The sequence below is a fragment of the Notechis scutatus genome, chromosome 4, assembly GCF_049901735.1.
Source record: "Notechis scutatus isolate UNSWTSFEM ecotype Mainland chromosome 4, rNotScu1.2, whole genome shotgun sequence".
Classification (NCBI taxonomy): Eukaryota; Metazoa; Chordata; class Lepidosauria; order Squamata; family Elapidae; genus Notechis; species Notechis scutatus.
This window is the reverse complement of record NC_142012.1, coordinates 99,453,382-99,472,017: the sequence shown is the minus strand read 5'-3', so window position 1 is coordinate 99,472,017 and position 18,636 is coordinate 99,453,382. Positions and strand designations below refer to the sequence as shown.

Sequence of the window (18,636 nt, the reverse complement as noted above, 5' to 3'; positions counted from 1 at the left end):
CCGCACGCCGCTACCAGACTTCGACACCGACCCAGTGACCCACGACGACCACCCTCAGCATAGAGACTCTGCCCGATCTACCCATAACCGCGTCAGACATTGCCCGTGAAACTAATAAAGACAAACGTCTGGCGCGGGTATTGCATTGGGTAGAGAAGGGGTGGCCGAGAAAGACGATGACGAGACCTTTCCAGACATTCCGAACCGACAAACGGAACTGTCGTTGCAAAAAGGGTGCTTTACTTTGGGGGACCGAGTTGTTATTCCGGAAAATTACAGGAAAAGTCTTGGAATTGTTGCATGAGGGGCATTCCGGGCATCGTTAGGACAAAAGCCTTAGCCAGAAGTTACACCTGGTGGCCAGGGATGGACAAGCAAATCAAGCCTGGGTGGCAGCATGTAACAGATGTCAGGAAACCAGACCCAGCCCCTCCGCCGCCCGATCCTGGAATGGGAAACCCCTAGGGGACCATGGTCCAGGATCCACATAGATTTTGCCGGGCCCACAAAAGGACACACCTTCCTCATCACAGTAGACACTTACTCCAACTGGCTGAGGTAAGCAACATGAGGACTACCACCACAGAGGCCATCACCAAAGAACTCAGCAAACTATTTGCAACCCACGGCCTTCCCAGATGTCCTCGATCCGACAACGGGCCCCACCTTACCTCGCTGAATTCAAAAATTCCTAGCGGAACGGGGATACGAGACGCGTTGGGAACAGCCGCACATCCGGGCGGCGAACGGGAGGGCGGAACGGATGGTTCAATTCAAAAAAACCATCCAAAAATAGAGAACGGGAAATCCAAGAAAAATAAACAAGATGCTCTTTATACAACACATAACCCCGAATACGACAACAAATAAAAGCCCGGCAGAACTATTGATGGGGAGGAAGTTAAGATCCCCACTCGACAGACTGCACCCCCACATACAACCCAGAAAAGCCCCCAAACTCCTCAAGCAGAGACCGAACCTTTAAAACAGGCGACACGGTATATGCAAAAACCTCACCGGAGACCCACTCTGGGTACCAGCAACCATAACCCAGTGACAGGTCCGCTCGCACGTACCGCCACAGACAACCGACGGACGAGCATGGAAGCGACACATCGACCAACTAAGGTCGAGAATAGCCACGAGAAATACAACCGACACGCAAGCAGAAACAAACACAGAAGGGAACCCCCAACACGAACCAAGAGGGGAGGGAAGGCCCAATAAACCAAACACCACCAGAAAGAAACCAGGAATACTCACCGGCAAGCAGCCAACTCGACACCTCACCAGGAAGAAGCAGCCAGGCCAGCTCGACCAGCCCGGAAAGACCAGGCGGGAGCGGCAACCGCAACTCGACCAGCCCGGGTAGACCGGGAGGAGCTGCGACAAAAGGCCCGGCTCAGGTTTCCAGACGGTTCCATCGACAGGACAAGGAGCAACACAGAACCCGACCGAACCAGCCGAGAACCAAGCACCAACTAACCTGCGCAGGTCAAGTAGACAAGCACGAAGCCCGCCTACTTACGGGACTACGTTACGTAGGACCCTACCAAGAGGGGAGGGGTGTTCTGTACGGTCATTACCATTCTTGCAGACCTGCGCCGCGATTGACACTAAGACGCCGGCGAGCTGATTGGCTGAGCGAGCCAAGCACGGATTGGTTCGGCCGCGTAATCCCCGCGATTGGTAGAAACTAATCGCGGGAGATTCAAAGCGGTGCCATTGGTCGCGCCGCCGCGGCTAGAGAATAAAAGCCGCCTTTTACCTTTCTTCGGAACCCGAGCCGATCTCGGGACTAATAAATGAGCTGAACTGAGTCACTGGTTCCCGAGTCTCCTTTCCGCGCCAGACACGACATAGACTTATAACGTTTCCAAATGCTTCCACTTTTTGCAATACTATCCAAGAATAGCTGTAAAATATATCCAATCTCTTCAGCTTTGACATTTTTACAGCAACGTCTCTCAAACATATTAGTCTCAGAACACTTCTATAGTTTTAAAAATGATTGAGGATCCCAGAGTTTTGGTTTATGAGGATTATATCTATACTACATAAGAAATTAAAATTGAGACATTTTGAAATATTTATTTAACTTAGCAGATCTTACATTGACAGAAAAGCATATCAGCAGATATTCTTTTTCCTACTGATGATCTTTATCCTACCTCTAATACTTCTTTCTGTGTCATGGCAATCACCTCTCATCTAAGATAGTTGATTTTTAAAGTGTGGTCTGGAGCAGAATGGAACAAATCGCCATAGCCAACTGGCCACAGCCAACTCACCTCAGCTAATTTGCCACAGATCAACTCACCAGGGCTAACTTACCATAGGACAACTTGCTGCAGGACAATTGAACAATTCAATTATATAAAATATTAAAACATTATTTTAACTTTTGTCATTCACATTTCATTTTCTCCCTCCTTTGGCATCCTTTCCTTAATGATTCTATTCCACTATTTCATGACGAGTTGTCCCATGGCAAGTTGGCCATGGCAGTTGGTTGTAGCAAGTTGGCTGCAGCAAATTGGCTGTGGCAAGGATAAATCTCCATGTAAGATTCAGAAGATTATCCCTTTCCCCCCAAAGTTAACTGTATTAACTTTGGGCTACATCAGTGCTTCTCAATCTTGCTCTAATATGGACTTCAACTTCCAGAATTTCCCAGTCACTCATGCTTAAAAGTTAATCTTTCTCTTAAAGTTTTTGAAATTGAAAAACATAGGGCTAAATCATTATTAATATATTTTAGTTGTGGTAAATAGAAGGACACTGATCATTTCAAACTATGGACATTTAACCTCATCAGTACATTCATGTTGACTAAAAATAGGTAAAAACTGCACAAAAACCAGCACTTTTTAAATCAAATCCACACTTTCAGTCTATAGAATCTCTAACAGAAATAAGAAAAAATCAAAATACAGTAATTTTATTCCAAATGTGCAAGCTATTATAGCATGCATTGCACTAAATATGTTTTAAAAAGTAATGGATTGTGATGGATTTAATAGTGAGTGATTTTTTAAAAAAAAGGATGCTTCAGATATATATTTTCCTTCTGTTTCAAATATGACTAAATCTGCATAGCTTCCATGAAATTCAATTAAACAACATACTCCTTCTGCTAGATATGTGTGGGAGGAGCTGAAAATTTGGTCCGTATTTAGTCAGTGTGGAAACTAGTGATTCACATTCCTGTAATAAAATTGTGATAGGAATTAACATTTTTTTAAAAAAAAGGAATGTGCAAAATATTAGCTCAGGCTAGACCAAGTCCTGTTGAACAATATCAGCTGTAATGTTATGTTTAAGCTAAAAACTGTATTATAATCCCATGCAATTTTGCCATTATTTAATATTAGCATCCAGTTACAATTGAATTGGGCCCAACCTTTTCCACAACTGATACTTTGAAATCTCAAAGTATGAGCTTATCACATTTTTTTGAAGAGAAGTGCTAAATTTAAGTTAAATTTGCATGTATTGTATATTTACCTAAGAATAAGCCTTACTGAGGTAAATGCTGAACATGTGAGGTCTCATCAAACACTGTGAGTCCCATTGTCATATAATTTATTTTGTTTTAATGAAATTCTTTAAGCACACTAGTTAAGCAGCAATAAACAACTCCAATTTATCCATGGTGGTTGTATTGAAGATGGTGTTATTGTAATGTCAGACAGTTTTCATGTAAGAGGGAAAATGGTGAACAGCAGAGAACTGAACCCTTGTCTCTTTGTTGAAGGAACAGGTGATAGAAAGCTCTCACAATTCTGTAAACTATGGATTTCTAGCTTATTATCACTTCAAGTAAATATCCATACTCAGTAAGTTATTCCTCCTCAGTCTGAGCTATGTCCCTATAATGGTTTGTGGGAGTGACCTTGGGAGTCAAGAGGGAGAACCCCCCATTGAAAAATCCCATGTCTGCTTTATAATTCCTTCATTTAAGTTTAATGCTGCCTTCCAAGGAAGCTTTAGAAGCTAGGTTTAAAAAATAGGAACACAACAAAATATGGAGGGCAACATTTTCTATGTTTGCTCAGTGGATTCCTCCTAGGGCATTGTGAGCAGGGCTGAATTAAGGGCCCCACGTAGGTTGATATTCTCAAATGAATCATACAAAAATAGAATAGAAGAACAAGTAGAAACTAGACCAGGGGTCTCCAACCTTGGCAACTTTAAGACTTGTGGACTTCAACTCCCAGAGTTCCTCAGCCAGCTTTGCTGGCTGAGGAACTCTGGGAGTTGAAGTCCACAAGTCTTAAAGTTGCCAAGGTTGGAGACCCCTGAACTAGACTATGAGCAAGCAATTTTAGGATAGAAAAGTAAAGAAGCTTCAGCTGCTTCTCTCTGAAGGAGTGCTTCAAATTCACTTGGGACAAAGGATGCCTTACCCATTGGCTAATGCAGCTACATGTTAGCCAATCAGCAGATTGAACCCAATGGGGTTTCCAAGAAGATCCAAAGGATCTTCAAGACACCATCCATGGCTAGCATCACTTCATGTTAGCCAATGGGTAGGTCAGGCTGAAGCACTAGATAAGGCCAGATATAAAAATAAAATGGGGGCGTTCAATTTACTTTGGGTTGATATCCTCTCCTTCTCCCTGGAGGGAGGAGACAGATCACTTTGAACCCATCCTTTGCAATGAATATTTGAAATTGGTTCAACTTGAACTTGATCATATGAATTTAGGCCAACCCTAAACTACAGATATTAATAGTTATCTTATTCAGGATATTCCATTCCATTCCTTTCTCTCCCCTCCTCCCCAACTTTTCTATTATTCAAGCAATTTTCTCATTAGCATCTTCACGGTATTATTCAGCTGTCACTGAAGTAATATGAAGCCTGTCTTTATTATACTCATTTTGGCACAACAATGAAAGGATAACTATATAATGCTGTAAGTGGGGAAATGACCTCAATTGCTATTCCATGGCACTAACAATATCCAGTTCCTTAAAATATATGCCAATAAAGCTGATCTATATTTCAGCAAAACCTGTTCCTTCCAGGTTGCTCTTAGCATATATAACCGGGATCTAGAACGTGTTGAAGACTTGTTTTTTGAAATTCTAACCATTCATTTTGAGTTAGCTTTAAATGCCACAAAGGACATTTTGTCTTTCTTTGTCTCTAACCCTAACCCTTCTAAGCTTCCACCAAGATGTCTTTTTTCCTCCTACAATCTTTGTACTTCTGCAAACACCAGAGATTTCTTCAGGCCTGCTGATACTTCTCCCTGGTGAGTGGGTGTATTTTGGGTACATAGCAACATCACAACCTGAACATTCCGAAATAAATGGAACAAGGATGAAGACACTGCTCCTAAACATTTTATCACAAGCCAATCTCCCATCCTTGTTTCGTGCAGGGTGTTTTAGTTTTTATTCTGTGGAAATGTCTCTGCTCACAAATACTTTTTATTCTAAGCCTTTAAACACCACCTACAACACATCCTCTCAGAACTGTAGCATGGCTGCATCTTTAGTTTGCTTCTTTGTTTAAAGTTTGTTTTATTGAAGGCTTCAATTAACATTTTCCATGGGGGAAAAAGCATGAATCACACAGTAACTCTTGACCTTTCTTCCAAGCTTTTGTTTCAACATATTTATTCAAATTTAAACAACAAAATCAGCTGCATGATGGGTGTAGCAAATGCACCCCACTCTAATTTTATTTGGGGGCAGGGGTTCCCCCAAATACCCACAGCACAGGAGCTTTAGAGAGGGTATGAAGAATTTTGAAAATACCAGCTAAACATAAAAATTAATTTCTGTTAGTACCTTTTAAGCATCTTAATTATGGTTACAGAAAGCCAATTTGGAAAAAAAAAAGTATTTGCGGCCCCTTTGAAATATAAGTGAAAACTGGAAAACTAGCCTTGAGTAATGAATGATTCATAAACAAGTTGCAAAACAAATCACCAGGCTTCATCTTCTTACAGTTTAAAAGTCCCACATTTTATCTTTATCTACTGATTTATATATTTATACACCAATAATTCCACCAGCTCCGGGTGACTAATTTTGAAATAAGAGGTGCAGTTAACTTTTTAATTATCATAAAAGATCAGGGATAATAAAGCCAAGCATTCCTTGTTCACCAGACCTCATTTGATAAAGACTTCATATTAGGGTAGAATCATTTTTTTAAAAGAACAAAATGAAGAATAAAAATAAAATGAATACTTTTTCCCGCCATGCCATTTAAGCTTCCCATGTACATTTTTAAGGCTTAAGCCACAATCTTTAGCAATTCTATTAAATTTGGGCAGCAGAAATCCAGAGGACCACTAGATGGTAGCAGAGGAATATAGAAAACTAATTCTAGTCCAGTCTTGTTAGTCCTACTTTTTCCAATAAAATGTGTATTCTTATTCAGTACAACATCAATTAATATAACTGTCTTAACTGGAATTTGTATCCCAAATTGATATATATACTGAGCAAAGGTTGTTTGATTTCTCTAACATCCAACACACGTCCAACTAAATAGTGAACCAAAGGACCAATATAAAGTCCACTACAAAATTTGCAAATACAATTCAAATCCTATTGCTTTTCATGTATTCCTTTACTTTTGGTTAATGTACTAATAATTCAAACAAGAAAGGTCATGGAAAAATTTTATTTAATAATGTAAGTAGCATTTAAATATTTTAAATAATACTCTTCCTACCAGCATTCAATCAATCAGGGCTAGCATTTCTGTATAGCAGGTTAACAACCAGACATCTTCTGTGGTAGGAAAATAATTCATGTGCCAAAATATAATTCACTTGCCCATTCACCAAAACTGAAGGTGAGTTTCCTATATGTAGGTGCAATGAAATATGCTTTTTGAGGCACCTAAATAGATCTCCAGATTGTTTTTCATCATTAAAAAAGAAGCTATACACTTTAGAAGCTCTTTGCAATCTTATTCTAATCATGCCAGAAAGAAAAGAAAAGAAAGAAAAGAAACCTTCCAAAATTAGTTATCCTTACCTTTAAAAATAATTGATGCAATAGGATCTGGTTTCCCAAATGTATGTTTAGGGATATTTGCAGCTGATTCTACAATTACCCGAAGCATTGTTTCAAGCAAACTTTAAAAAGCTGTTTTCGAAGTAGAAAGTTCAGGGAGGCGGAAAAAAAAAATACTCCAGACACTAGGCAGCCTCCAGACTGAAATGCCAGGAGGAGGAGGAAGAATAGGAGGAGGAGGAGGAGACAAGAAGGAATGGCTCTGTTACAGCAACAGGCAGCTCACAGCGGAATTACTAAGTTAGCTACCGAAGCTAAAGAAAAGCGATGCATACCATCATTCACAATTCCTGTCCATTAGATAACAAAACTGATATGGATTGAAATGCAAACATAAGAATTTACAAAACAGGATGTTTAAAAAGGGGGAAATGCTCTCTATGCAAATTATGAGGAAGAAATATGAACGTGCATTAAATAATCACTGAGTTAGTGAATCACTCATTGCATACTTTCCATTTTTATGGCTATGAAAACAACAGCCAAACCAAGACAATTTTTTAAAAAGCATGAACGTTTCCTTTAACAGTACATTCTTTCCTCATGTTTGTGGTTTGAGTATCCTTCTCCTTTTTAATACAGGAATGTTGCAAACAATCTTAGATCGCCCCCTTCAGCAAAAGTCAACCTTGTACATAAATCCTAAAAGTCATCTCTACATTTTGTGCAGTCAGGGTTTGTAGTAAGAAGAGAGAAGAATCAAACTCCAAAGTGATAAACTGTGAATAAGTTGCTTTTCAACATCTTGCTTGAGGCTAGAATAGCAGATCGGTTCTTCCACGCATTATGTGCTGCAGGGAACTTCCAGTGGAGATTTCTGAATGGGAACCAGCCACAAGGTATTATACCACTTACTGCAGGCTTTCCTTCTAAATAGGTTTGGAAAAAGAATGGGGAAATTGAAACACATTGGGAAGGTTTCAAGTGGAATCCACTGTTCATCATATCCTTCATAAAATTTGAGGAGTAAGGCAAAGCAATTGTATAAAACAGTTGGGTTTAGATGATTAAGGCACCAGGCTAGACACCAGGAGTCGCTCAGTTCTAATCCTGCCTTAGAAAGCCAGCTGGGTGACTTTGGGTCAGTCATTCCCTCTCAGCCTAAAGAAAAAGAAAATAGCAAACCGATTCCACAAACGTAAATTGCATGGATTTGCCAGGCAGTCGCTAGGATTCCAGGCTAAGTCGAAAACAGACAGACACCAATGCAGAATCAAGATGGCAGTCCCAACCATGCACTCAATGTCCTGTTCCTTCTTAGATGAATCACAGCACATGTACTTTAAAACAGGAGGAGCTTCGATCACAAAGATATTAACATTTTGAAACCCTCCCTGTAGACCCACTTGGAACTGTCTCCCCATTTCTCTTGGCAACACTGCCAGATGTGGTAGCAAATTCCCAAGATTGAGGAATTATGTTGCCAGAGGAAGGATAACCAAATATCCCCATCCCATGGAGATACCTGTAGGATCAGAACACTGTCAAGAGAAAGGAAAGCTGTACACCCAGCCCTCACACAGCACTGCCTTACCCACCTGCCAGGGTTAGAGCTAGTTATCAAAAATCTTCTGGTCATCTCTCATAAATGCACTCCCACTTGCAGACCAGCATTGCAGTGCCTAATATTCACTCTGGATGGGTGAATAGGGAGGAACCTTTCCTGAATAAAAAGAGGGAGGGGCTGTCTTACACTCTAAGTTCTACTGGCAAGAGAAGTGGGGCAGAAAACATGTTACCCCCCCTCTATTTTTCCCATGGATTCAGAAGTAGCGATATATAGTAGAGGGAAAGCTGATCTTTTTGGTCCCGGTTTTCCCAATACTCAAACAATTAAGACTCCTTCCCACCCCAACCCCAGAGGTGGTTGTTTAGCCACTTGTCCCACTTCTTCTTTCAATGGTAAAGAGAAATGGGGTGGAGGTGGTCCCCAGAAAACTGGTGCCTCCTCTCTCCCCCATTTCTCCTGTCAGGGGAAAAAAAGGGAGATGAGAGAAGTAGAGGAACCGCCCACTGCAAAAGATGCAGAGCAAAAGGAAACTTTCCCATTCCATGGAGCAATGATTCCAAGGGACAGAAAACTAATAGCAATGCATCCTTTTCTTCTCCCCCCTGTAACCCTGCAACCCACTACCTAAGGTGTAGGAAGGGGAGAGAAGCAGAGAAGGACCATCCGAATGATCTCAAGGTTGGGTGGTTGTTGCAATATACAACAATAAATGGACGCTTAATGTTGCAATGGTCAACCTTGTAGAAGTGCTGGATGGACAGTTTGGTGTTGCTATGTGATAAAGTGCTGACTGTGTGGGAAAAATACTGGCTGAAGAAACGAAAGTTATGTGGGAAAAGAAAGTAATTGGGCAGGGCTAAGAGTGGAGGTGATAAGACCCCAGCAATGATATAGTTTTTGCATTAGCATAATTATGTAGATTACCTTATAAGGAAAATTTCCTTGTTCCTGCTATGACGCTTGCAAGCAACCTAATAAAAGGAGGTACCTGCCCTTTGTTCAAGTGCCTTCATCCCGAGTAAACATTGTGTCCGTGTGTTTATTTATTTACCATGAGAGGCCCAGGGCTCTGAACTCAGACCCTGCCGTCGCCAGGGTGCAGGCAGCAAAAAGCCACAACTGGTGACCCCGATGTGATCTCACCCAGCCGGACGAGCCAGCTGCAGCCCAGGGATGCCATTTCATGTTACGGATCCCTCCCCAGGAATCTTCTGCAAAGAGGACATCCTCCCTTAGCAAAGCTGCATCTGGCTGCATCTGGTCCTCCTTCACGACATGATTCTTCACAGCACGACTTCCAGGAAGAAGTGTGCTGCCCTGACTCTCATCTTACGCACCGGAGATCGGCCAGCGCATCGTAAGTATGGGCACCCCACTTTCCAAGACTCTGTCCAAGCATCACTCCTTAGTCAGGAAGGCGAATCACTTGCAGAAAGCTAACAGTATAACTATCTACCCTATTTCAAAAAAGGCTATCACTAAATTCCTCTTATTCCTTCAAAAACATTGCCCCGCTTATCCAGAAGGTGGCACTCTTAAACAATCTATTTGGGAAAAAATAGGAAAATACATTCATGAGCCTCCTCGAGCCCCCCCGGAAATTCTTTATGCCTGGAGAGCTCTTATGACTGCCATCAATATTCTTTATCCCCCCCTCTGAATCAATCTCTGATCCAATTCTTGATCAGACTTCGGATCAGCCTTTTCCGTCTCCTAAAAATCCCCTGCCTTCTTCGGCAGAAACTTCCACACCTTCTGCTCTGTATCCTCCTGTCCCTTCTTCCCCCCCTCCCCCTCCTCCTTACAACCTCCCTCACATTCCTGATGTTAACCCTATCAAATCCAACGATTCTCCTGCCTCCTTGCCTGTACGTAATACCTTTCAGGAGGCACTGATTCAAGGAAAAATAGATCCGGAGGACCTCTCTTGTTTTCCTATGGTCCTCCAAGCCCCGGCAGGTGGTGGAAATGGAAATCCTGCCCCTCAGTATGTCCCTATGGAGTGGGATCTCATGAAAGAACTCAAATCCGCCACTGTCAAATATGGCCTTAAGTCACCCTATGTTAGAACCTTGTTAGAAAACATTTCTAATAATCATAATATTCTTTTCTCTGAATGGCAAATGATGGCTTCTATGCTCCTAACATCTCTGTTACAATTCACAATCTGTAACAAAGTCTTTTTGGGTCTCTGATGTAGGTGTCATCTGAACGGCTGAGTGGCCGGATGATTGGCCCAGCCGTTCGGGGACTGCCTACCTCCAACCCTTGGTTCTTCCATTACATACTAACCTGTGGGGCCGTGATCTTATGTCTCAACTTAACACAAAACTCATTATTGATTAATGGAATCTTTTGCTAAAACTGTACCATGTGTCAACACTATGTAAATAATGTCTTGCTACCCTATTGTTCTGCTTTTCCACAATTTCTGGTGTACTTGAGAAGACAGGAGTGGGAAGCTAAGATTGTTTGTTGCACGTAGATTTGATGATAAAGATGAGGGAGGAAATGGAAGAAGGAAGGAGAGAGATGGTTTGTGGATGTGTTGTTTGGAGGAAGGAAAGAGGCTTTGAAGAGGCCTCTGGAGTTAGCTGAAGGGATTGATGTGACAATCTGGACTGAAGCTACAGGGGAAATAGAGCTGGTAATGGCATCAATTCCCTTGCTCGAAATAAATAGAAGAGGAAATCAGGATAGGATTGGAAACCTGAGGAAAAAGAGAAAGATGAGTTGGAAGAGGAAAGATGTGTGTGCAAATTGAGAAGGATGTGTGTGTCTGTGAATGCAATGAGGGGAATTCTGGATGTTTGAAAGTAAACAAGAAAGCAGCAAGGAAAAAAGAAATGGGAGGGCGACCCCTAGTGGGCTGGCCTTTCCAGAGAACATAGATTGATTTCACCAAAATACCAGAGAAAGGGAGGGGCAATACCAGCCCATCGCTTTTCTGAGTAAAACTCTCTGTCTTTACCTTCTCAACCCACTCTGGTACAACTTCAACAATATCTCGGCACGCTCAATTGGGCACGGCCTGATCTTCCTGTCACTACTGCAACCCTTTCCCCTCTATTCCATGCCCTCACGGGCTTGAAACATCCTTCAGATGTGGTCCATCTTACAAGCCAGCACTTGGAGGCACTAGCCCAAGTCAATAACGCTTTAAAGCACGTATGGGTGGATCGCATCATCCCCAACTGTCTGCTCTCCTTGGCTGTCTTGCCCACACCAGCCCTTCTCACAGCCATTCTTTTCCAAATTGCTCCCGAGACAAAAAAGCTGTGCATCATCGAATGGCTTCACCTCCCTCACACTCCTAGGGCAACTGTCACCTCTAGAGCCCTTCAGCTCGCTCTGCTTTGTATCAAGGGACGTCACCGAGCCAAGGCTTTGCTCGGTCATGATCTTCAAGCTATACACATTCCTTTCAAACTCTCTCAATGGGACCCCCTTTTTCAGACGTCAGATGTATTGCAGGACGCTCTGGAGAATTGGATTGGTCCCATCTCTTGCCATCTCCCTTCTGACCCCCGTTTGCAGCTAATTAAAACGGTACCTATTACCTTTTCCTCTCCAGTAGTTACTTTTCCACTAATTCAAGCCATCACAGTTTTTACTATTGGCTCTAAAACTCATGGTGCTTGTGTCTGGTATGATCAAGCTAACTGGCACAAGCAACTGACAAAGCCCCAATCATCGGCACAGCAAGCTGAATTAGCTGCTTTTAACTTAGCCTTGGAGACATTTCCTGAGCAACCAATTAACATCATAACGGATAGTCTATATGTCTCCCAATTGGTCTTGCACATTTTTGAGGCATATCTGTCTCCTTCTATACAACCATCATTAATGACACTGTTGCTTCAGCTGCAAATGCTCATTAAATCTAGGACCCATCCTCTATTTGTAGCCCACATACGTAGTCATCAACATCTCCCAGGTTTCCTTTCAGAAGGGAACCAGGTAGCTGATACTGCTTGTAAAGTACTTTCCATCAGTATTAAGATGCCTCAACCTTCCCCTCCAACAGCAGGGGAAAGTCATAGTTATTTTCATCAAAACAAAAAGGCTCTGGTTAAACAATTTGGTATTTCTTTGGAAGAAGCAACTGCAATTATACAACAATGCCCCACTTGCAGTTTGCAAGCAAGAACCCTTCCTCAGGGGACTAATCCCAGGGGCGTAGAGGCTTGTGAGACATGGCAAATGGATGTCACTCAATTCTCACCTTTCGCCCCTTGGAAATACCTTCACGTGTCTATTGACACCTATTCAGGGTTTATAATGGCAATCCCGCATAGGGAAAAAGCCTCCAAACATGTCATCAATCATTACATTCGCACCTTTGCATCGTTGGGACGCCCAAATGAAATAAAAACAGATAATGGTCCTGCATACACTAGCACAGCTAATAGTCAAGGACAAGCCCTGATAGAGAGAGCCAACTTAACGCTAAAAACAGCGTTAGAACGACATTTGATCAAAGGGAAAAGAACCCTTAGCCTCCCGGCGATGCAAGACACTTTTAATCTCTGTCTTTATACTCTCAACTTCCTCAATCTCTCCAGCACCCCTGCTATGACGGCAGCGGAGCGACATTTTTCCTCCCCCCTTCCCCTGATTCTCCCAAACCACAGGCATACTACCGCCAACTGCCAGACCCTACTTGGAAGGGCCCTGCTGGTCTCTTCACCTGGGGTCGAGGCTACGCAGCAGTCCAACTTCCTGACAGAACTCTCTGGGTTCCTGCAAGGTGTGTCCACCCATATCACCGTCCACAACCAGCGGAGCCATCATCCGAAAAAGATGACAACACTCTTCTTCTTCCTGCTTGGCTGTTCGCTTCACTGGACTGATGGAACATCCACCAGCTTTAACGCCCATAGGCCATACAACATCACATGGATCATCAAGGACGCATATGGACAGGTATTGAATTCAACACACAATTATGCCAAAATTGACACTTATTTCCCACACTTACAATTTGACTTCGCTGAAATGATCGTGGGCAGAACAGCATATACAAAAAAAGGATGGGGGACTCCACAACCAAGCCCAGAAGTAGTGAAAAAATTCCGCCTTTATGTCTGCCCAGGTCACGACATTTCTCCAAACCATCAACACACTTGTGGTGGCCTATCGGACTACTTTTGCAAATCCTGGAGCTGTGTGTCCACTGGTCACATCTGGTGGAGCCCTCCCTACAAAAAATGACTTAATCACCCTTTCTCGTTCAAGGGAGCAAATGCCTTGCGCTAGGGAAGGGGGACCACCAGGTGCCCGTTGCAACATGGTCACTGTGAGATTCACTGCAAAAGGGAAAGCATCTACATTATGGGACACTGGAGTAAAGTGGGGAGGAAGAGTGTATGACACCGCGGGGTATGACTCTGGCAACATTTTTTACATACAACGACAAGTACACATACCCTCCTCTGGTCCTGTGGGACCAAGTGCCAAGGAAATTAAATCTTTCTTTCTACAACCTTTGTCAACAACAGTTAATCCCTTGCTGCCACTTCTTCAATCTTCTTACAGTGTCCTGAATGCTTCCAACACTCTCATATCTAAGCATTGTTGGTTATGTTTGTCTCCCACTCCGCCATTTTATGAAGCAGTAGGATCTTCACAGGCCATAAGAAATGACACCTCGGACTCCCAATGTAGATGGCACGATAGTACCACCATCACTATCACTTCCATAATAGGCCAAGGCTGCTGTTTGGGCCACATACCTAAGAATTACTCGCAATTTTGTTTAAATGCCACCACGGGAAAGTACTTATGTGATATGTACATACCTGCTCACCGACTCGACCTTAATATAGGGGCTTGGACCCAGGTATTTACCACCACAGGAGGCAATATAAACAAACGCCTCCAGGGTCAATACTTCATTCCTGGAGATGCTTCAATGTGGGCATGTTCCACGGGACTGACAGCCTGTGCCAGCGGGGATACTTTAATCAAGCAGAATTCCTTTTGTATTCAGGTACAATTGATTCCAAAAATGAATGTATATGACTCAGAAAATTTTCTCTACTAGAACCTAGACAATATAACCTTAGGGCAAAAAGAGAAGTAGTAACCGCTTTGACACTAGCTGTTCTGCTGGGGTTTTATTTTATTTATTTTATTTATTTATTTATTTATTTGATTTGCCAATTGTTTACAAGATAATAAGTATAAATGTATACATAGTTGTGAATACATGAAATGGGTACATATAAGAAAAATAAAAGAATAAGAGAAACAATAGGACAGGGACGGTAGGCACGTTGGTGCGCTTATGCACGCCCCTACAGACCTCTTAGGAAAGGGGTGAGGTCAATAGTAGACAGTCTAAGGTTAAAGTTTTTGGGGTTTGGGGAAGAAACTACAGAGTCGGGTAGAGTATTCCAGACATTGACCACTCTATTGCTGAAGTCGTATTTCCTGCAATCAAGTTTGGTGCGGTTTACTTTGAGTTTGTATCTATTGTGTGCTCTTGTGTTGTTATGGTTGAAGCTGAAGTATTCATTGACAGGTAGGACATTGCAATGTATGATTTTATATACCATGCTTAAGTCAGACCGAAGACGGCGTAATTCAAGGTTTTCAAGTTCTAGAATTTCAAGTCTGGTGGCATAAGGTATTCTACAGCGAGTAGAGGAGTGGAGAACTCTTCTTGTGAAATATTTCTGGACTTTCTCAATTGTGCTAATATCAGATACGTAGTGTGGGTTCCAGACTGATGAACTGTATTCGAGTATTGGTCTAGCAAATGTTTTGTATGCTCTGGTTAGTAGTGTGATATTACCAGAGAAAAAGCTACGTAGGATTAGGTTAACAACTCTTAATGCCTTTTTGGCTATGTAGTTGCAGTGGGCTCTAGCACTTAGATCATTAGAGGTGAGTATTCCAAGGTCCTTTACAGAGCTTGAGTCATCAACAAGATCTTGACTATTCAGCTTGTATTTTATTTTCTGATTTTTTTGCCAATATGTAAGACAGAGCATTTATTTGTTGAGATTTGAAGTTGCCATTTGTTTGACCACTCTGATACATAGTCAAGATCTTTTGTAGGGTAGCAGTATTGTCTGTGGTATTGAACAGCTTTACATCATCAGCGAAGAGAACGCAATTGCTCTTAATATGATCACAGAGGTCGTTTATGTAGAGTATGAAGAGAGTTGGTCCTAGAACACTGCCTTGGGGAACACCACTATTGACAGGTACTGGATTTGATAGTACGCTCCCGATTTTGACCATTTGTTGTCTGTTTGACAGGAATGCTTCTATCCAGTTATTCAGTTGTCCAGAGATACCATAGGATTTTATTTTTAGGAGTAGTTTGTCGTGTACCACTGAATCAAAGGCTTTACAGAAGTCTATGTAGATTGCATCTATTGCTTTGCCCTGGTCGAGTTGTGTCGTCCATATGTTTTTGCAGTGTAAGAGTTGCAGATTACAGGATAGTTTTTTTCTGAAACCAAATTGTTTATTGGAGAGTAGGTTATTTGTCTCTAAGTGAAGGATGATGGATTGGTTAATAATTGATTCCATGACTTTACAGGTGACGCAGCATAAGGAGATTGGCCTGTAATTTTCAACTAGGCTTGGGTCTCCCTTTTTGAAGATGGGGATGACTGTGGCTTGTGACCATAGGTTAGCTGACCTTGTTACCTCTGATCAGCATTTTCGCCACTTAAGCGCCACCATAGATGCAGACTTACGCCGCATTGAACAATCTATAGTTGCTTTACAGAACTCCCTCACCTCCTTATCTGAAGTTGTCTTACAGAATAGAAGAGGTTTAGATTTGTTGTTCCTCAAGCAGGGTGGGTTATGTGCAGCACTGAAAGAAGAATGTTGTTTTTATGCAGATAGTTCAGGAGTGGTTTTAGATTCTATGAAAGAGTTAGATAAGAGACTAAAAGAAAGGCAAAGAGAACGAGAGGCTCAACACACATGGTATCAGGGTCTGTTCAACTTCTCCCCATGGTTAACCACCTTAGTATCTGCCATTGCTGGTCCTCTTATTCTCCTACTTGTGCTCTGTACCATTGGCCCTTGTATTTTGGGCAAAGTTTTGGCCTTCTTAAAACGCAGATTAAGCCAGTTGGATTCCAACCTGTCACAAACTCAGAAACAGGTAAATACTCTCATATCCCATACACAAGAAAAGCGAGCTCTGTTAACATTCTCCTCGGATTCAGACGAAGATGAAATCATCAAAAGTGCTGGTAAGGACAAAACATGTATCCTAATGCACTTGCAAGCCTCAGACTCGGAGGAGGAGGGGGCAAGCAAGAATCACCATTAGGACAGTGTTAATATATCACCTTCCAAATAAAATAAAAACAGAGGAGATGTTGCAATATACAACAATAAATGGACGCTTAATGTTGCAATGGTCAACCTTGTAGAAGTGCTGGATGGACAGTTTGGTGTTGCTATGTGATAAAGTGCTGACTGTGTGGGAAAAATACTGGCTGAAGAAACGAAAGTTATGTGGGAAAAGAAAGTAATTGGGCAGGGCTAAGAGTGGAGGTGATAAGACCCCAGCAATGGTATAATTTTTGCATTAGCATAATTATGTAGATTACCTTATAAGGAAAATTTCCTTGTTCCTGCTATGACGCTTGCAAGCAACCTAATAAAAGGAGGTACCTGCCCTTTGTTCAAGTGCCTTCATCCCAAGTAAACATTGTGTCCGTGTGTTTATTTATTTACCATGAGAGGCCCAGGGCTCTGAACTCAGACCCTGCCGTCGCCAGGGTGCGGGCAGCAAAAAGCCACAGGTGGTCAGTAAAACCATGGATCGTCAACCTCCAATTACTGGCATGTGCTGGTGTTAAGAGGAGGTGACCCTGGGCTGCAAATGCCATTTTTCCAGCAGGCAGTCTATGGACATGCATAGGAACCACAAGTTTATGATTTCAAGATTGAATTTATTTACTTATTAGAGTAATACCTGGCACAATCCAAAACCTTCAGCTGACTTCACTATGGAAACATAAAAAATTAAACATGCATGATAATAATTCTATAGCAATTAATTATTAATATTCTTGATATCTACTCATTAGCTGGAAATATTGAATTTATCAGACCAAACCCACCTGCTTGGAATTGCCTATATTCTTAGATGCTGCAGAAATAATTCTTAGATCCCTGATTAGGACTTGCATTATTAAGTTTCCACTAATCTTAGACATGATTCTAACTATAGATTACACACACAATAATATTTCGAGTACATTTCTACCCAACTCTACTGGGAGTTAGTCACAATGAGCCCAAGACTTCTGCCTCATGGGAGAGAACTGTGATCTCTAAAGAGCAGCAAATGATGGTTGAGTTGTGTCATTACTGGATTATTAATGATAGCAGATGGTAATATCTGCTCAATGACCAACCTTGGTGGAGTAACAAGTACCTCCAGGCATTTTGTGCAAAATTCACTTAGGAAAAAAGCACCATAATTAAACCATTCCGGGGGGTTGTAAATCTACAGACCGCCATGCATGTAATAAAAACATTTGGAAATCCCACACAGTTCCAAACAGTCCAGCTACTTTTCATGCTACCTGTGCTAGATTAGATATGTCTGATGAATACAAGAATAGAATGAGACTGAGAAATAAATGGAATGGAATAGAATAGGATCTTGGAGGTCGTCTAGTCCAGCCCTCTGCTCAAGCAGAACCTATACTATTTCAAACAAGTGATTATTTATGCAGCCTGCTAAATCCTATCTTGCTCCCCTTAAAAAAAAAAAACCTCATGTGCTTAATTTTGACAGCGGGCGGTAATTTCCGCCCGATGGCCAGCCTCGGCGTTTGTGAAAGCATTTGTGCAAAAATCACAAGTTAGAAAATAAATCCGTCATTAAACTATCCCGTTGTTTGTTTGTTTATTGTTGTTTTTTTGCAAAATCCAGCCTCCACCCCCCTTTCGTTCCTTTCATTAACTCTCCTCCCGATGTCTTCATTTCGAATGTCAGGGCAGGGACCTCGTCTGTGACGTCACGGAGACGTCAAGTTCCGCCGCGCCTTCCTTTTGGAGCCACGCGGCGCTGGCGTAGCCTGGCAACC

The 18,636-nt window shown here is 42.1% G+C and overlaps 1 protein-coding gene across 4 annotated transcripts in view; it reads right to left on the bottom strand.

Annotated features, from left to right (window-relative positions):
- Window positions 1-7,346, bottom strand: part of MYOF (myoferlin) — a 122,226-nt gene extending 114,880 nt beyond the window's left edge. For all 4 annotated transcript variants that reach the window (XM_026670749.2, XM_087964202.1, XM_026670750.2 and 1 more), the window contains exon 1: window positions 7,009-7,346. In XM_026670749.2, coding sequence (XP_026526534.2) covers window positions 7,009-7,096 — 88 coding nt within the window. In that variant the 5' untranslated portion in view covers window positions 7,097-7,346. The remainder of the gene's footprint in view (window positions 1-7,008) is intronic.
- Window positions 7,347-18,636: the final 11,290 nt, after the last annotated feature.